At 38.2% G+C, this 18,276-nt stretch overlaps 6 protein-coding genes across 9 annotated transcripts; 5 read left to right on the top strand and 1 right to left on the bottom strand.

Annotated features, from left to right (window-relative positions):
- Positions 1–1,992: 1,992 nt before the first annotated feature.
- On the top strand, positions 1,993–2,839 carry LOC108092220 (salivary glue protein Sgs-5). The gene is made up of 3 exons (XM_017191753.1): positions 1,993–2,333; positions 2,395–2,574; positions 2,656–2,839. Exons 1-3 carry the CDS (start codon positions 2,111–2,113, stop codon positions 2,694–2,696), a joined length of 444 nt encoding a protein of 147 aa, XP_017047242.1. The 5' UTR covers positions 1,993–2,110; the 3' UTR covers positions 2,697–2,839.
- Positions 2,840–4,980: 2,141 nt separating this feature from the next.
- On the top strand, positions 4,981–5,288 carry LOC108091945. The gene is made up of 2 exons (XM_017191334.1): positions 4,981–5,170; positions 5,230–5,288. The coding sequence occupies exons 1-2, from the start codon at positions 4,981–4,983 to the stop codon at positions 5,286–5,288; spliced, it is 249 nt and encodes an 82-aa protein (XP_017046823.1).
- A 106-nt stretch (positions 5,289–5,394) lies between these two features.
- LOC108091944 lies at positions 5,395–6,050 on the top strand. Of its 2 annotated transcripts, none has more exons than XM_017191333.1 (3): positions 5,395–5,560; positions 5,610–5,741; positions 5,980–6,050. In XM_017191333.1, exons 1-3 carry the CDS (start codon positions 5,464–5,466, stop codon positions 6,048–6,050), a joined length of 300 nt encoding a protein of 99 aa, XP_017046822.1. In that variant the 5' UTR covers positions 5,395–5,463. The 2 variants fall into 2 exon arrangements, with proteins under 2 accessions (XP_017046822.1, XP_017046821.1); XM_017191332.1 differs by having other exon boundaries at positions 5,464–5,575.
- Positions 6,051–7,639: 1,589 nt separating this feature from the next.
- Positions 7,640–14,242, top strand: LOC108092069 (leucine-rich repeat protein soc-2 homolog). The gene is made up of 3 exons (XM_017191536.1): positions 7,640–7,767; positions 10,377–10,935; positions 11,107–14,242. Exons 2-3 carry the CDS (start codon positions 10,479–10,481, stop codon positions 12,549–12,551), a joined length of 1,902 nt encoding a protein of 633 aa, XP_017047025.1. The 5' UTR covers positions 7,640–7,767; positions 10,377–10,478; the 3' UTR covers positions 12,552–14,242.
- Positions 14,243–15,270: 1,028 nt separating this feature from the next.
- On the top strand, positions 15,271–16,702 carry LOC108092071 (protein CREG1). Of its 3 annotated transcripts, XM_017191539.2 has the most exons (4): positions 15,271–15,396; positions 15,661–16,111; positions 16,182–16,263; positions 16,319–16,702. In XM_017191539.2, the coding sequence occupies exons 2-4, from the start codon at positions 15,668–15,670 to the stop codon at positions 16,426–16,428; spliced, it is 636 nt and encodes a 211-aa protein (XP_017047028.1). In that variant the 5' UTR covers positions 15,271–15,396; positions 15,661–15,667; the 3' UTR covers positions 16,429–16,702. The 3 variants fall into 3 exon arrangements, with proteins under 3 accessions (XP_017047028.1, XP_017047030.1, XP_017047029.1); XM_017191540.2 differs by lacking the exon at positions 15,271–15,396 and having other exon boundaries at positions 15,620–16,111; XM_017191541.2 differs by lacking the exons at positions 15,271–15,396; positions 16,182–16,263 and having other exon boundaries at positions 15,618–16,111.
- Positions 16,703–16,994: 292 nt separating this feature from the next.
- LOC108092070 (protein phosphatase 1 regulatory subunit 7) lies at positions 16,995–18,193 on the bottom strand. Its single transcript, XM_017191538.2, has one exon. It carries the CDS (start codon positions 18,087–18,089, stop codon positions 17,109–17,111), a length of 981 nt encoding a protein of 326 aa, XP_017047027.1. The 5' UTR covers positions 18,090–18,193; the 3' UTR covers positions 16,995–17,108.
- Positions 18,194–18,276: the final 83 nt, after the last annotated feature.

The following is an 18,276-nucleotide window of genomic DNA, read 5'->3' as shown; positions in this document are numbered from 1 at the left end:
GTCTACGAGCGAAAGGCTTTTTTCAACATCGGGCCATGTTTTAAATGAAAAAAGCACAAATTTGGAAAATATTTTATTTTTAAATAAAAGTATGACATGATTTGTTTTTTTATTAAATACATAACATTATTCATGTATGTACCTATACCTTATACCGTTTTGCACCAGAAAAGTGACCAATCGATGTCAAGCTAAGTCGTTGTTTTAATCCGATTTGAATCGGTAGTTTAAATTTGCAAGCGGAAAATTCTGAAATTATTGGGTTGGCAAGAAAGTAATGTCGTTTTTTTTAGTAATCGTTTTTAATCTAATTTATTTACGACTATTCGAGCACCAGGGTCACACTTTTTAGTATAGTTTTAAAGCTTATTGTCTTAGGTACTAACGACGAAAATTTGGTAATTATTCGATAACATTTGTGGAAGCTATAGCAAATTAAACATGGAGGACCAAAGTGAGCATTTTCGGCATATTTTGCTTTTTTACTTTCAAAAAGGAAAAAAGCGGTCGAAGCTCGCGAAAAATTGTGCGAAGTGTATGGTAAAGATGCCATGAGTGATCGCCAATGTCAGCGCTGGTTTGCCAAATTCAGGCTTGGAGATTTTGGAGTTAAAGACGCTCCACCTTCTGGACGACCATCGGCCGTTTTTGACGAAAAAATTCAGGCTTTGCTGGATGAAAACCGGCATTATTCAACGCGGGAGATGTCAGAGAAGCTCAGTGTGTCGCATACAACGGTTGAAAACCATTTGAAGAAACTTGGCTACGTAAGCAAGCTCGATGTTTGGGTTCCGCATAACTTAAAGGAAATTCACCTAACTAAGCGTATCAACATCTGCTATTCTCTGCTGCAACGGATTAAAAACGATCCTTTTTTGAAGCGGGTCATTACTGGCGACGAAAAGTGGGTTGTTTACAATAACGTCCAACGAAAAAAAACATGGAGCAAGAAAGATGAGCCAGCCCAAGTCACATCACATTATGCTATCTGTTTGGTGGAATTGGAAGATGTAGTGCACTTTGAGCTGCTGGGACGGAATGAAACCATCAATTCAGATGTGTACTGTCGCCAGCTATTCAATTTGGCGGAAAAAGGAGCCGGCACTAGCTAATCGCAAGGGTATAGTCTTTCTCCATGACAACGCTAGGCCCCACACATCTTTGGTCACTCGGCAAAAATTAACGGAGCTAAATTGGGAAGTGCTACCACATCCACCTTATAGTCCGGACTTAGCACCTTCAGATTACCATTTGTTTCGTTCTCTTCAAAACTCTTTGAATGGTAAAAACTTTGATTCAGATGAGGCTGTCGAAAACCACTTGTCTCGATTCTTTGCTGGAAAAGACCAAAAGTTCTTCGAGCGCGGAATTATGCAGCTGCCCGAAAGATGGTCATTAGTGGTCGAACAAAACGGCCAATACATAATTGATTAATTATAAGTCCTGATATAAATAAATCATCTTTGAAAATATTGAAAAAAAACGACATTACTTTCTTGCCAACCCAATATATCCAAAATGAAAAAATACATACAGTCGTTTCTTTGAACCTTAATCAAAATACAAGTTCGTTTTCTTACTTTATTTAGTCTAATTTGCTTGTCGTTAATAATAGCAATTCGAGGCCTCCTTCTCGAAACTTCAAAAAAATGTGGAGTAAACGAGACTTTGACTGTGAAAAACCACTGTCGAAAGTTAAGTAAAACCTTATACTTATTCACAAAACTTCAAGAGATTTATTTATTGTTTCATTTACCAGATCGCCTAAATAAAAATCAAAATACAAGTTCGTTTTCTTACTTTATTTAGTCTAATTTGCTTGTCGTTAATAATAGCAATTCGAGGCCTCCTTCTCGAAACTTCAAAAAAATGTGGAGTAAACGAGACTTTGACTGTGAAAAACCACTGTCGAAAGTTAAGTAAAACCTTATACTTATTCACAAAACTTCAAGAGATTTATTTATTGTTTCATTTACCAGATCGCCTAAATAAAAATTATTTTCAGCTGTTCACACATGGATTTAACTGCTGAATATCGAGTGCAAATCTTTATAAATATATCCAAATTCGAAGGAAAGCAATTCAGTCTTCTGTTTTCGCTTTTTCCAACATGAACTTCAGTCTTTATTTATTTTCTGTGTTGTTGTGTGGATTCTTTCCTCAGAATAAAGCTCAAACCAGAAACTGTACGAATGCGTGTATATCACGAGCTAGGTGCAATCCATACTATAAAAATCTTGTCTGGGCAATTGAAGGTCGGATGTGTCGCGTTTTTCAGAACGGCTGCCTTTTTGGCAATGAAAACTGTATGAGGGCCAATCAATGTCAACGTCGTATGTTGTAATATTATTAAATCATTAATAATATGTAATAAGGATTGTTGTTGTTTTCCAGCCTTGGTTGCTACTTCAAAGGAGAGGTGTATGGAATTTTGCCCAAGAATGTGTTATAGAGGAGCACCTAGGGTGTGTGGATGGTTTCCCCAAACACTGTGCAACGGCACAAATGTGGGTCGGGAAATGACATTTGGAACTCGATGCTTCCTTGATATGTACGCCTGCCGTAATGCCGAAGGTATAATACCTTTTTTCTATTTTCTTTTTCTCTCACTATTAAATTATTCATTTACTTAAATTACAATTTATTTGATTGCAGCATACGTAAATGAACCACGCAATGGACCCTGCTCACGCTAAGTTCGATTTCTGTTTTTAAAAAATACGCACTGTTTCACCCCTTTTGAACTGCACTCCTTGAATTTTACAATAGCTCCTGATAATATTGAATATCAATTAACAATAAGTATTTTAAACCTTACCGTGTTTTCTCTTTAACAAAGAATCCATACAATAATTTGAATAATAAAAAAGAACGTTTAATTTCACCTGTTTATACAATAAGTCAGTGGGAAGTTCATTATATGCAGATTTCGGTCTATATATTTTTAAGCAAATCGTATGATGCTTGATAATAAAAAATGGATCTTTTAAAGCATTACCTTCTCGTGGCTTTCCTCGCTGGATTTTCTAGCCATATTCTGGGCCAAGTCACGGATTGTTCGGGAACTTGTAACTTACAGTTCAGATGCGATCCCTACGCCAAAAATCTTGTCTGGACAGTTTCTAGAGGTGTTTGCCGAGTATTTCAGAACCCGTGCTTCCTCGGATCCCACAATTGTCAAAGGAAAAATCAGTGCTTGCAACGTAAGTTCAATAAAAGTAATGATAATATCGGAAACAAACCATGTTGATTGTTTTTGTAGCTCTTGTTTCAATTTCTCAAACTAAATGCATGGCCCACTGCCCAAGAAGCTGTGCCTTAAGTGGGCAACGAGTTTGTGCCTCGTTCTCCTATGTCGACAATAATGGAGTTAAAAGAGATCGACAAATAACCTTTCACAATCTGTGTCACTTGGAGCAGTATGTCTGCCAAAATGCCAATGGTACTCTTTAAAGTAGAAAAAAATTATAAAATTCTAAGTAATACATTCATTTTAATTTTAGCATACATTGGAGATCCCTCGACCGGTCCCTGTTTTTAGAATAGAGTTACTATCTATAATATTGCCAGCTTGTATGTATACAAATATTTTTTGAATTTTTATTGAATACTTTTAATCGCAGATCGCTTTTTTTGTGATATGTTTAAATAAAACAAGCCTTAAAGTGCCGTGCTTCCTTGGATCCCAAAAATGTCGAAGGAAAATAAGTGCTTGCTTGTCTGTGCTTATCTTATATATATAAATCTCCTGTCACGATGTTTGTCCGCGATGGACTCCTAAACTTCTTAACCGATTTTAAATTAAATTGGCACACCGTGAGCAGTCTGGTCCAACTTGAGAGATAGGATAGATTAGATCTTTAATTATAGTCGCAATTTTATTTTATTGCTAATTATTTGTCTATAATTAATTGACAGTCACAATACTTTTCAAACGATATACAGCATTGCCAGGTACGATTATATGTGACTTCACAAGCGAAGCGCGAAATTTGAATGTAAAAACCAGTATGTCATTACCAAACAACCTAATATATAAAGGAAGTCGTGTTAGTTACACCACTTATAACTCAAGAACGGCTGATCAGATTTGGCTGAAAATTGGTAGGGAGGTAGCTTAGAGCCAGGAATAGGACATAGGATACTTTTTATCCTATCCACTTTTTATAAAGTGAGTTACTACCGCTACCATAGCATTTTAACTAAATTTTTGTGGTTTTGGTGAATTGAAGTGAAGTGAAGTTTTTTGTGGTTTTGATGATGGCTTCGTTTTATGTAACATTTCGACAGCGTTCCCGTGTGTCGGGAAATCTTCTGGAAAAATCTTCTGTACGCCTGTTAGTCATTGAACTCCTCCTAAACGGCTGGACCTTTATTCCAGGGGCTTAAGGATGGATTAGATTTACAATATGTTAAAAAAAAATTTATTATTTTTATCGGATATCTGGCTTGGGAGTTGTTACAATAATAAATTTGGGAGATGCTACAATAATAAAATTTTTAGAAAAAGTGATAATGATACAAACAAACAAGCAAACAAATTTTACCTCTTTATAATAATTGTGTGAAAGGTAAAACTATTTAAAAAAAACCGGGCGAAGCTGGGACGGGCAGCTAGTATTGTATATATTCTACCAAAAATAAAAGCATTTAATAATTTTTTATTAAATACCTTTGAGCTAGACAACATTTTTGTTTTGAACAGTTTTAACAAAAACAAAAACCCTAAAAGCACACTTCAGTTTAATAACCATTTAAATACCTTTTATTTACATGATATTTAAGAATTGATAAATTGATAAAAGTTGATATACATTGCTTAGTTACACGTGAGAAAGAATGTAGATTGACGTGTGGAGTCTTTTGTTTAATTGTGGCAATATGGTGATCGAATCGAGTTCATTGGCTGGCCTAAATCTGTTTACATATAAAACTAAAAAAACGAATTGCTGGGGCCAGTTGAAAAGCCCTCGTACCAAAATGAAGTTGATCCTCGTCGTTCTACTGCTGTTTTTTCTCGGAATTTCAAATTCACAAGTTTGTAACGACGATTGCAGGGGAGTAGGAATTGATTATCTCTGCGGAAAAACTGTCCGTAATGGCAGCGAGATTCGCTGTACTTACCGGAATCCCTGCGAAATGAATCTGCATGCCTGCCAAAAACGAGAAGGTTACATGTTTAAAAACTTGTTTATAAATAACTATTATTCATTTAAATTATTTCACCAGAGTGGAAGAAAGATTCAACAGGTCGATGCACACGCAACTCCGATGAATGCAGACGGTAGGAAAAATTACCATGCGCAGGAGAAGCAGCTGAATATTTTTAAGAAATGTATAAATATTGACACAATTGACAACACGAAAAATACAAAATATTATTTTTGACAGGCTCAGAAAACTTTTGTGAAATAATATTTTAATACGAAATTTGCAAACAGCGCGATCGGTTGGACGATAAAAATGCAAATCGTCTACACGCTGGGCAACAAAGTTTTTCTAATTTGTGTGGTGCTAGGGATCTTTTTCGTAGTTGAGAGCCAACTATATGGCTTGACGGGTAAGTCGAAATTGAGTCTATGAATTAAAGTTTTTATAAAACACCTTAGGTCCCAAAAAGTGCCACGATGTGTGTCCCATGAGCTATAGGGTGGTGTGTGCCCTGGACGTCTTAGATGGATGTCTGCGGAGTTTTGCCAGCAGTTGTGTCATGCGAATGTACAACTGCAAGTACCAGAAAGGTTGGTTAAACATCTGAGAAACCATAAAAAATATTTTTAAAAAGCTAGAAACATCAACCAAAATATACGTATTTTTAGTTCCATGCTGAATGAGTGCCATTTGGTTCTAAAAATTCGCTTTTTTTCGGTTTGCAAATACAAATAAAAGTTAGTCGTGTATAAAAGTTTATATTTTTGTTCATTTTTGTGAGTTTTTTTTTTTTTTAATTATTATTTACTTATACTATAACCCTTTCAGATTATCGCATTATAGCAGAACGGGCCTGTGAATTTATAACTAACGACGAGCTGCAAAAGCTGGAAATCTAGTTGTCGTTTTTATAGGCCGCCAGAGGGCGCCAACAAAACACTGCGCACGCGTCGTATACGCAATGTGGATGGAAACTAAAATCGCCAATTGTCCTCCGTTATTTTCCCAGCAAAGCCATCCTTTTTGTACGACATTGTTAATGTTTTAAATTTCAAGAATAAATTAAGAATAAAAATAGCTAAGGTGTATAAAATACAAGCAAAGAGTTTTCTGTGGCAGTGATAAAAGCAAAGAAGAAATAGAGAGAAAAGAAATATAAGTTCTCGCTCGTAAGCGCAAGTGAAAAATTGTTTGGGCAGGCAGGAGCAGCACAAAGGATATAATACACATATACTCGACTGTTTTCGTGAGCGCTGAAGGCTGAAAAGTTTTCTCGCTTGACGATTCATTAACAGGTTGGTTTTGGTTTTTTTTCTCCATACATTTTTGATTATTTGTGAAAAAAGCGGGGGAAAATCTTTTCCCGCATTGCAATGACAGCAAATTGCGTATCATAAATTATGTATAACATCTCCATGTGTGTGCGTGCAGCTGGATGCGTTTGCATGTGTGTTGGTTACTTTTTGTTGCATAGATTTTAGCGTTAATTCTTGTTTATCTAAAAAATCCTTTGACTGTAAATGGCATATGTAATTTTTTTCAATCATGAGCGTATAAATGGACAATTTTTATTGGATTTGTTACATATATTCTCAACATCATTTGAAAGTGCAAATAGCACCAAAATCTGTATTTACTTTCCCTTGATTTTGGCCAAACGGCTCAACAATCTATACATTGAGGCAAAAACATGCAAAAGCTCAGTACCTGAAGCTTTTTAGTGAAGCTTCCTGGGAATTTGGGAACTGTATATAAACAAATACTTTCCGATATTACCTTGAAAAATTTTAAATATATATTTTATTAAGATAACAGTCTGAAATTTCTTTTTGTTTTTTGTAACATAAATAATATTATCAATTAAAATTGGAGAGTAAACTTTATTTATCATCCTTATACATAACTACAAACGTGCGTCCTGTTCAACAGCTGATTTAATGTAAATGCCTTTCATATATATTTAATAAAAAGTTTGCTATATATATATATTTATATATGTACTTATTACCATTATTTTTTTTTTAAGTTTTCTAAAAATAGAAAACAACAAGCTGTGTCTTCTCCGTTATCAAAAAGTAGAACAAGGTTAATGAGCGTGTTTTAGTTTTTTATCATTACTTTTTTAGCAAACTGACTTCAGTAGAAACATGCATAGTTTTATCACATTTTTTTACTTTTCTCAAAATTAATCAAAGCTGTGGGTTGTCTTTAGCACATTGAGTACGAGAATGCCGAAAAAAGATAATATTTAAACGAAACAATGTAATGTTAAAAATTTACAAATCCCGCTTATTGAATTTGATGATTCACGGAGCAGTTCTTGTCTAAATGTGGTTGGTGCACTCGCTAGGTTAGGTCGGGTATTGGCTATGTTCGGAGGGTGCACTCGCTAAGTTAGGAGGATGTAACTGCTAAAAGTTATATAAAATTCTACAGCTGGGAAACTATCGATTGAACCAAACATTCTTAAAAGTCGATGCTTCTCCATCACTATCGAGAGTATATCGCAAATTAAATAACAACAATAAAACAATAATGCGTGCGGCGGTTTCTAGATCGAAAGAACATAACAAAGAAATCTAAGAAATCGGGTTTAATGGCAACTGAGTGAAATTAGTAAGTTTCGTTTAAACGACTTATTGCGTTATCAGTGCGTATTGCTCAGGAGTGCGTGTATATGTTTGCGTATATATAGTATGTGTATCTGTGCCGATTTATGTTTGGTTCCCCGCCCACAAACAAGTCGAAAAAAGAACAATAACAACAATTGAGCAGTGCAATGGCAATCAAATGGAAATTTACCATGAATCAGTCGTTTCTCTATCTATCATTACGGGGTCTTAATCATAAGCTGCATACAATTCCCCGGCATTAGCCGATCAGTCGGATCAAATCCCCTACACACAGAGAAATGTACATAATTTGTCGGTCCGTATTTGTACATACAAATTTCACGGCGAACAATGAACATTTTATGGCTTTTCGATACGAATATTTACTTTATTTACTTAAAAACAAAAACGTCGTTCCTTATCGATTCAGGAATTTGAATGGTCTTTAATTTGGTAAAATTGCGCTTTAGCGGCTTTTGCTAAAAATGGTCTAGGAATTTTTTTTTTTTTTTAATGGATACCTTGGGGTCTAAACATTAATAAAAAAGTGGCGGAAAGCTTAAATTTTAATTATTAATGTGTTAAAATTGCAATTATTACTGCCGCGAGGCAACCCGTTTTAGAACATTGCCATGTTTTTCTAGCGAAAAACTTTACCGTTGAGAATGTGTTGTGGATGAAGAGTGCTGCAATTGTGTGAAAATTTAAAAACAAAATAAATTTAACAATTTTACCATGTCAGGCAGTGCCAATTTTACTACTGAGCGCTGTAAAGGTTGCGAAATGACTCAGAGTGATTTTATAGTACTGAGTGAATACCCAGAAAAGCTATGGCCAGTTGCTTTTTTGCTATTTTTACAAATAAATACTTAGAAATCAAGCTTTCCGCCACTTTTTTATTAATGTTAAGGCCCCAAGGTATCCATTAAAAAAAAAAAAAAAAATTCCTAGACCATTTTTAGCAAAAGCCGCTAAAGCGCAATTTTACCTTTAATTTTATTAGTCCCTTCTTGATATGGTCAGATTTAAGAACAAGACACCAAAAAGATTAATTTCGTGAAAGAAAATAATATTCTTTCAATCAAAAAGTTTTAAAAGTATTATTATTAAATATAACATTAAAACGATGTACTACTTTATAAATATCCTCTCCAATTTTTATAACGGATAAATCTTCAAATTAAACTATCCTAAAGTGAAGAAATTTTGTCAGGACCAAGATATTTTTCCATATATTCTTTCCGTGCACCTTCCACTTGAGCGACCATTTAATTGGCCTCAATGTGCATTGTTCGCATATGCTAAATCTGTGAAATCCGAGAAGCGTGTCTCCGAAATTCGCTTTGGGTTTTAAGTAAACATCCAGTTCGGGTTACGCTGCGTCCGGTGCTCCAAGGGTCCTTCATAACGGCACATGCACTTTCAACCTTTGACTTTGGCATTGGCTCTGGCTTTTCCAGGAATCGCCTGACACCGGCTCTCACTGACCTTGACATTTGCCGTTAAAATACCAGGAGCATTCCGTGAGGGTCGCGGTGGGCGGCGGTGGCAAAGGGTGGCAAGGTTGGTGGATGGGCGGCGGAAAAGAGGGATGCGATTTCTGCACGTGGCCAGCAGCATTGACAGCCTTAAAGAACCTTACGAGCTTTAAGTTACGCATCCCCTTAGTACACAGTAATGTATTATTTAATTACTGTCCGCCAAGCAAGAGATGATTTTCTAATCTTATCTGTAACACGCGTACTTTTTTTTGTATAAACACTACCGATAAAATAATATTAACCCTAGACCAATTTAAAGAAAGTTAGCTCGAGCACTTTTTTTTTATTTAATTAACAATTACGAAGATAAATACATACGTGTTTTAATGTTCTTATGAACATTTTTCAAAATTTTTAAAGAATTTTTTACTAAATTTTTTATTGACTCTCCGCTCTTGCCCATAAGTTGTATGTTATATTGTCTTTTAGTACAGATACAGAAATATATACATATGTAAAACTGTTAAAAAAAATATAAATACATATATATACATATTTGGAAAGAAAATATCTGTTTAACATTGAGCCTAATTACTCGTAAAGTATTGGGTTTCTATAAGCGCCAAAATTATTCCCGATAATATAATATAATACATAGTCAATATTGTGACGTCACTGTTTGGAATTTTTAATTGTTGATTTGCGTGTGGGTTTCTGAACACATTATGGTCAACTGGTTAATAAGGAGCGACGTCAACACGCGCGTTCCTGCGGCTGCGTGAACGCGTCCTTGCGTCTGCGTATGCGCGTGCCTTCGTGTACGTTTGTTTGTCACGTAAGCAGAACCAATAAAGCCGGGCTAATAGTAAGGGGTTTGGTTGGAGGATGGGCGGCAGAACCATGACGATGACGCACGATGCGATTGCCGACCGGCTGACGCACAATTGATAAAGTGCAGCCATAAACGAGTGCGGGAGTTGTCGGCCGGTCTTTCCCTTTCCTTTCCTGCGATTGCACACAGGAAAAAATAAAATACGAAGATTAATTTGGGTCCCTTAAAAATGATATTTTTATGGCATATTTGTTTTTCGTTGCTTTGATAGTTGATTAACATGGGCTTTTTCCATCGCAGGGTAGAGCAACGAGTTCCTCCGGCTGCGGCTGTTGCTGCTGTTGCTTGGGCACATTTCTGGGCAACGCATTGTCGCCGCCGACCGCAAAGCTGGGCAAAATTATGAACTTGTGTTCCTCGGGCGCAACGGCATCGACCACATCGTTATCGTCCACGGGCCAGGCGGAGAGGAGCGGCGGAGTTCCGGGAGGAGGAGCAGAGGGCGGCGGAGGGGGAGGAGGCGGAGGCAGTGGTAGTGGAAGCGGCGGCGGCGGCAAGTCGAGCGACGGTACCTCCGAGGCGACACTCTGTTTCGGCGGTTCGGGCATATCAGGGGCTGCAATTTCCGTGGCGGAGGAGCTGTCCAACGGAGGAGCAAGTGGTCAACAGCCGACTGGCAGCAACGGTCACGGTCAGCCACACAACGAAAACAACGCAATCATGCCGCCCGAGACGCGTCCCAAGATGGTGACCGTCAAGCACCCGGAGTCCAACAAGCCCAAGCCCACCACCAAGAAGAGCAAGCCCATCCAAGCGGACCAGGATGTCATCAAGGCGCTGCAGCGATGTCGCGACGAAGGCAAGTTTTGACAAGCCCCAAAAAGAATTAGCTAATTTTTCGTTTTTTTTTTTAAATATAGTTAGCAATATTTCTATTTCCTGAAATATAGATTTGTATTGGGGCTTAAAAAAATATATATTTTTTCTAAATAACATTCCATGTTAACAATAATTTCTGTCATTCCCTTAGGAATCAAGCGCTTGGACCTGAGCAAGTCCTCGATCACGGTGATTCCCAGCACGGTGAAGGAGTGCGTCCACCTGACGGAGCTCTATTTATACAGCAACAAAATAGGCCAGCTGCCGCCGGAGATCGGTTGTTTGGTGAGCCTGAGGAACCTGGCGCTGAACGAGAATTCGCTAACCTCGCTGCCGGAGTCGCTGCAAAACTGCAGCCAGCTAAAGGTTCTGGATCTGCGGCACAACAAGCTGGCGGAGATTCCGCCGGTCATCTACCGGCTGCGCAGCCTGACCACTCTCTACCTGCGCTTCAACCGCATCACCACCGTGGCGGACGATCTGCGCCAGCTGGTCAACCTGACCATGCTGAGTCTGCGGGAGAACAAGATCCGGGAGCTGGGCAGTGCCATCGGAGCTCTGGTGAACCTCACCACGCTCGACGTATCGCACAATCACCTGGAGCACCTGCCCGAGGACATCGGTAACTGCGTGAACCTCAGCGCATTGGACTTGCAGCACAACGAGCTGCTGGATATTCCCGATAGTATTGGGAACCTCAAGTCCCTGGTGCGACTCGGCATGAGGTACAACCGGTTGAGCAGCGTGCCGGCCACTCTGAAGAACTGCAAGAGCATGGATGAGTTCAATGTGGAGGGCAATGGCATAACTCAGCTGCCAGACGGAATGCTGGCCAGCTTGAGCGGCTTAACTACCATCACCCTTTCGAGGAATCAGTTTACCAGTTATCCAACTGGCGGACCGGCGCAGTTCACCAATGTGTATAGCATCAACCTGGAGCACAACCGAATCGATAAGATCCCCTACGGGATTTTCTCGCGGGCCAAGGGTCTTACCAAGCTGAACATGAAGGAGAATATGCTGACGGCGTTGCCTTTGGACATTGGCACTTGGGTTAATATGGTGGAGCTGAATCTGGCCACAAATGCGCTGCAAAAGCTGCCCGACGATATCATGAACCTGCAGAACCTCGAGATACTCATCCTGTCCAACAACATGCTCAAGAAGATACCGAATACGATTGGCAATTTGCGAAGGCTGAGGATACTCGACTTGGAGGAGAATCGGATCGAGGTGTTACCGCACGAAATTGGACTGCTGCACGAGTTGCAGCGATTGATTCTACAGACCAATCAAATCACCATGCTGCCCCGCAGCATCGGCCACCTGGGCAACCTGACTCACCTGTCTGTTAGCGAGAATAACCTGCAGTTCCTGCCCGAGGAGATTGGTTCGCTGGAAAGTCTGGAAAATCTCTACATCAACCAGAATCCCGGCTTGGAGAAACTGCCGTTTGAGCTGGCCCTGTGCCAGAACCTCAAGTATCTTAACATTGACAAGTGCCCGCTGAGCACTATTCCACCGGAGATCCAGGCGGGCGGGCCGTCGCTGGTGCTGCAGTGGCTGAAAATGCACTCGCCGTACCGCCAGATGTGAGATGTGGACGGCGTTTGGCGCACCGTCTACGTGGGCAGCGACTGCTACTACCAGTATGAGCTGCAGGCGGTGAACCAGGCGCCCGGTGGAGGTGTTAGTGGTGGTGGTGGTGGTGCAGGAGGAGGATCAGCGTCCAGAAGCAGCGACCGTCGCTAACGGTGCGATCTAAGCTAACGGGCGAGATCCTTTCCCCATTATCAATCCTTATCCTTGAAGGGAAAACCACAATAGAAAAGGGGTTTATGTTCGACTTATCAAAAAACAAGCTTATAACTTACTATCATTTTCAAATTTCTAATTAAAATTTGTAAAGTCGAATATCTAACAAGATACAAGAATATGACGTAACATTCTGTTAAAACTAGAAAGTATTTTCCCTAATTTATTAGGAGAACTGTTTGCATTTTTTGTATTTACTCCAATTTACTTATTTTCTTTTGTGGTTTAACCCGTTTATTCGACTGGAGTGCGTTGGCTGACAAAACGATAGCTTTAACTTGTTATACCAATGTCCCGCGTATTGTAAACTGCCCCGATTTGCTTTTTCATTCTGTGTTCAAGTCCAGTTCCGAGTCCACACTTTAGGTTATAATTTAACTCATGCTTCCAAGCTAGTCAAAAATGTAACACGCGGAATGAATCGAAATGAATTGAAAGCTTTAACCTTCTGTTCGATTTTTGGTCATAGGGAAAGCAAAATCTAACGTTCAAAACTAAACAAAAAATACGCAAGCGCCAAGGAATTGTTTGAAAACAAAAAATTAAGAAAACTAAAAACAAAAATGGTTAAGAAATTATTAATCGGTATACACATAAATGGTAGACGTATTTTGTATAAGCAAGTGCAACAAATCTTAGCAACAAGTATTAAACTCTGTGTAATTTGTTTAAATGAAACGATTGCAAATGATTTTTTATGGTGCATCCAGGCAAATTCATATTTGTCGTATACATTTATTGAAATGTAGATGTTGTGGACTTTTTAAATCGGCCTGGATGGTGCACAGCTAATGCAGCATTTTGTATGTTAGACTAAGCAAAAAAATAACCACGTAATGTACTACAGCCTTTTGCATGTTTGGCATTATGGCATTAAAATAGCAAAAGATAATGTTGTATACTTCATCATTTTAATGTGGGTGTGTCTGTAATTGATTTGTATGAATAGATGATTTAAATGCATTTAGTTATCATAACCATAATCAACGATATTTGTATGGCAAGTAAAAAGAGATGAACGTAAAAAATATTATATAATGCCACATAACTGATAAGCGTAAAAGATTTCTAGAGATAACATGGACTAAGAGTTGCTGTTCTTCTAGCTAAGTTGGATTTATACAACTACTTCTAATCGAGAAAAAGTGTTTTGACAAGGTGAAACTGAACACATTGTTCAATATTAAGTTATAGGTATTTTTCATTTGTTAAGCATAAATTTTGCTTGTGTCAAAACACTTTTGTTCGAAAGCTTGAAACACCGATCTGCCAATATGGTACTACTCCATTAAATCAGCTCAAAACAAGTTACAAAAATCGATTTATTTATTTTTATATTGTAAACTAAATGTCTTGAAACACAAACAAAGAAGAAAGATACAATTTTGAGCTACTCTCCGCTGCAATGCAACGCAAATGGGCTTTAAACTTTAAACAAATCTTAAACAAAATCAATAAATCAACGAAGCTAACTTTAAATGTTTTACATCCAAACATATTTACACTGTACACTTACAATCAACTTTTACACATCTATTTTTTGAGAACAACACACAAGATCTATGCGTACATCATTTTTTCAGGACTCCATGAGATATGCATAGTGTGTACATATATTTTTCAAACAAACTGTATGCGGCAGGGTAAACAAATCTGGCAAAAGTAATTTAATTACAACAAAAAAATGTCTAATAATATGAGAACAAGAAATATTTCCAACGGTACAAAGATAAAACGTAATGAAACAAAATTAAAATTAAATGTTAAACTAATAATCGCACTCTAGAATAATGAACACACACGGTGGATTCAAACCGGAAGTTGGCAAAATTTCGAGCCAATCGCAAATAGTAACAATAAATGTTAATGAGGTCAAGTTAAATGAAAGTGAAATGTACAAGTTATATGGTAAACAAGATAAAGTCAAAATATGATGATACTCCTGAAAAAACCTATTTAAGCATACCTACATATTTGCGAAATAAAAAGAAAGAAAGTGTTAAAATAATTAAAACTCAGTCTGGCTATTCAAGTCAAGTTTGTATTTAAATTTTGGTCTGGCAATGCTGTATTCAATATTCTTTCTGGATGATCGGTCAAATGGTACCTCTAGTGCATATATATATACGATTTTTTTCGCTTAAAACTTAAATTTAAAAAATATTTATGACATATCCTATTTAGTTGAAAAAGCTAATGTTGTGTGTGTTTTTTAAGATCACTTTAAATTAGTTTATTTGGAAGAAACGTAAACCCTTACCTTATTATATTACATTTCTTTTAAGTTTTTTTTTCTCAAATATGCCTGGACTTAAAGTGCGATTGGTGAGCCAGAGTCTCGACAGTCGTTTGCCAAATTACTATAATTAAATTTGATTTGTAATTGAGTTCGCTAATGGATGTCTGAAAGGTGCGGAAGCCGGGTTTCAAAAATAACAGGCCCTTCTCTTGTCATATACACCCTCGCCAGCTGACTCAAAACCGAGGTACCTGCTCAGAACAGCTGTGCTTGTTTCTTTGTACTCGGAACAGGTGATAAAAAAGGCGCATAAGTTGCTCAGTCAGTTTACAAACAAATCTTGAGCAAGAAGTACCGATAACAGGAGTACTACTTCAGATCCTCCAGGTAGGAAATTTATATACTAAGTACGCAAAGAACGAGTGCAAAATGAAAGTAGCAGGAAGGCGGAAAAGGTCAATGCTATCTGTTAGTCGCTTTGTGTTTGATTTACATGAATCACAGAGAACATTAAAAGTGAGTGTTGTATTCCATTACGATTACAGGAACGATAAGTCGAGTACTTGATTGCGAATTTCGTGCCCATAAATACCTTCTTCCCGAAGTCCGACTGTCCAGTGATCTTTTAAATCTGAATCGTTATACTTGCAGCTTGACCATGAAAACCTGCCCTGCCATTCTAGTGGCCTTGATATTGGCCCTGGTTAGCCCCAGTCCAACTTTTGGTTACTCTCCACGACAAGATGCCCGAATTATTAAGGAATATAAGCGGAAACAAGAGCTAAATCACGCGAAGATCGCCAGGGATTTGGTCCATCGGGCCAATTGGGCGGCTTTGGGAAGTCTATCCACCAACAAATTAGTGGAAGGCTACCCCATGGTCAATATTATCTCGATAGATGACAGCGATGAGAAGGGTAATTCCACCGGAAGGATACGCTTCCTGCTGACCGATCTAGACTTCACTGGTCCCGACTGGCAAAAGGATAACAAGGTCACATTCCTGTTCAGCGATGAGCAGACTTTAAGGTGCAAGGATGCGGGAAAGGATCCCATGGAGCCCACATGTGCACGCTCCATGATTAGTGGACAGGTCAAAAAGGTTTGTAATATGTCAACAATATACCATAAAATCATTTAATAAAAATATGCTATCTTCAAATAATTCTCAGTTGGATCCCAATGAAAGCACTTATCAGCCTGTGCTGGATGCCTATATAAATCGTCACCCTTCTGCCAAAAATTGGATAAAGGGTAAGCCCCTGTAATTTTTCAATTACAAAAAAATTATATAATTTTTTGTTTGCAGCCCACAATTTCTACCTTTGTGAGCTGGACATTAGCAATATATTTGTTTTGGACTTTTATGGAGGTCCCCATCAAGTCAGTCCCTCGGACTATTACGTTGCTTTAGTTTGATGATCTTCTTAAGAAGGAAATAACCTGACGCCTCATATACTTTGTCTACTGCGTGACCGACAAAAATATTGATAAGAATACTTGATCAACAAGAGTCTTCAAAACAAGTGAAGTAGACAAAAGAAAGAAAGCCACTTATCAGTTAAGTCCTGTGATTTCATTCAATAGCACAATACCTTATATTCAAGAAAAAATATATTTCAATAAATATAAGCTTTGGTTGTATGTTACGTTTTATAAAGAAAATTTAATAAACTTCAATTTTTCGTTTGTACATACATATTTTAAAACACTAAAAAATTAATTGGAACAGATAACAAATTATTAAAACTCACAAATAAAAAACTGCATTTTTTTACCTATTAAAAAAAGTTTTGATAAGGCAAGGTGGACAATTCATATACCCTCTGATTCATTAAGTAAACAACTTCGAAGTGTTTGGTTTTTACTATAACTTAAGATAAGTGACGAGAAAGCAGGAAGGTGCAGAGCAATTAGCACAAATTATATTGGTGCTTATCTCATTGCTTTGCCCTTTTCCACTGTGTTATTAAAAAAAAAACATGTTAAATTTTTTAGTTTTAATATATATTTAAACGCAATTTTCCAAAGTTATTCAATACAAATGTGTCGGCGTATCGCCGCGGATTAGTCTTTTAGAGGGGTTAGGTCAGATCCATCTAGGATCCGGGCACCTTGCACAGGGTGGCATCGATCTTCTGCAGCTGCGGCAGGATGTCGCGTAGCTTGGAGCGATAACGGACGTCTTTGGCCAGGGGATTGTACTCCAGGTAGATCGTCTGCAGGGCCGTGTTTACCTTCAGCAACTCGATGTTCTTCCAATCGTCCACGCCGTTGTGGTTCAGCCAAAGTTCCTCGAGGAGTTCCAGGCTTTCTAGGTTGCCAATGCTCTTCAATCGGTTCTTGGCCAAGTCTAGAGTCTCCAGCTTTTTGTTCTCGGAGAGGTTTTCAATGGTTTCCACACCATTTTCTGATATGTAAAGCTCTCGAAGGCTAGTCAACTTCTCTATGTTCTCAATTTTCACAATGCGATTGGCCTGCAGACTAAGGATTTCCAGGTTGACCAGAGTGTCTAGGTTTTCGATTTTGGCTATCTTGTTTTTGCCCAGGAAAAGCTGTCGCAGGTTCACCAGCGTTTCGATGTTTTCGATCTTCTTCAGTTTGTTGTCTCCCAGCTCCAACATGGTAAGATTCGTGAGCATCTCTATGTTCTCGATTTTGGAGATGCGATTCGAGACGAAGAATACCTTTTCCAACTTTACCAGCTTGTCAAGGTTCTCTATTTGGGTAAGACGATTAAAGCTGATGTCCAACATTTCCAGATTGGTCAGCTCATCAAGATTCTCAATCTTGGTGATCTGATTATCGTAAAGCTCCAGTTCGACCAAAGTCTTAAGCGTCGACAGGTTCTCGATCTTTTTAATCAGATTCCAGCGCAGGAACAGACGTTCAATCTGCGTAAGGGGTTCAAAATTCTCCAATTTCTCGATTCGGCGATGATTCAGATCCAATTCATAGCAATCCGGATCAATTGTAATTATCTCCTCGATGGAGGCCACTTCCTCGGCGGGGATCACTTGGATTCCCTGCACCGTCTTAACAACTTCCGTATCGTTCATCGCTTTGTCAGCATCGCCCATGTTGAAATATATTAACCGGTATTTCTGTTTAACAGATGACTTTTAGAAAATTCTACGCCGACTTGAAATGTTTATTTCGCCTGCACAGGGTGTCAAGAAATGTGGGGTAGCTTTTTATTGCAGGACTTGTGATGTCACGAGCTTGTCAACTTCATTAAATTTAATTTTTAAGTTGGTTTTTTGTTTA

Source organism: Drosophila ficusphila, unplaced genomic scaffold (genome assembly GCF_018152265.1).
Source record: "Drosophila ficusphila isolate 14025-0441.05 unplaced genomic scaffold, ASM1815226v1 contig_791, whole genome shotgun sequence".
Taxonomy (NCBI): Eukaryota; Metazoa; Arthropoda; class Insecta; order Diptera; family Drosophilidae; genus Drosophila; species Drosophila ficusphila.
The sequence above is the reverse complement of the archived record's forward strand: the minus strand, read 5'-3'. Positions and strand labels throughout refer to the sequence as shown.

Excerpts from the sequence above, each read along its gene's own strand:
- LOC108092220 (XM_017191753.1), top strand. The coding sequence starts at position 2,111 with ATGAACTTCAGTCTTTATTTATTTTCTGTGTTGTTGTGTGGATTCTTT. Across the intron at positions 2,334-2,394 it reads GGCCAATCAATGTCAACGTC|CCTTGGTTGCTACTTCAAAG; the intron begins GTATGTTGTAAT and ends GTTGTTTTCCAG. Across the intron at positions 2,575-2,655 it reads CGCCTGCCGTAATGCCGAAG|CATACGTAAATGAACCACGC; the intron begins GTATAATACCTT and ends ATTTGATTGCAG.
- LOC108091945 (XM_017191334.1), top strand. The coding sequence starts at position 4,981 with ATGAAGTTGATCCTCGTCGTTCTACTGCTGTTTTTTCTCGGAATTTCA. Across the intron at positions 5,171-5,229 it reads TGCCTGCCAAAAACGAGAAG|AGTGGAAGAAAGATTCAACA; the intron begins GTTACATGTTTA and ends TTATTTCACCAG.
- LOC108091944 (XM_017191332.1), top strand. The coding sequence starts at position 5,464 with ATGCAAATCGTCTACACGCTGGGCAACAAAGTTTTTCTAATTTGTGTG. Across the intron at positions 5,576-5,609 it reads GACGGGTAAGTCGAAATTGA|GTCCCAAAAAGTGCCACGAT; the intron begins GTCTATGAATTA and ends AAAACACCTTAG. Across the intron at positions 5,742-5,979 it reads CAACTGCAAGTACCAGAAAG|ATTATCGCATTATAGCAGAA; the intron begins GTTGGTTAAACA and ends TAACCCTTTCAG.
- LOC108092069 (XM_017191536.1), top strand. The coding sequence starts at position 10,479 with ATGAACTTGTGTTCCTCGGGCGCAACGGCATCGACCACATCGTTATCG. Across the intron at positions 10,936-11,106 it reads GCAGCGATGTCGCGACGAAG|GAATCAAGCGCTTGGACCTG; the intron begins GCAAGTTTTGAC and ends TCATTCCCTTAG.
- LOC108092071 (XM_017191539.2), top strand. The coding sequence starts at position 15,668 with ATGAAAACCTGCCCTGCCATTCTAGTGGCCTTGATATTGGCCCTGGTT. Across the intron at positions 16,112-16,181 it reads TTAGTGGACAGGTCAAAAAG|TTGGATCCCAATGAAAGCAC; the intron begins GTTTGTAATATG and ends AATAATTCTCAG. Across the intron at positions 16,264-16,318 it reads TGCCAAAAATTGGATAAAGG|CCCACAATTTCTACCTTTGT; the intron begins GTAAGCCCCTGT and ends TTTTGTTTGCAG.
- LOC108092070 (XM_017191538.2), bottom strand. The coding sequence starts at position 18,089 with ATGGGCGATGCTGACAAAGCGATGAACGATACGGAAGTTGTTAAGACG.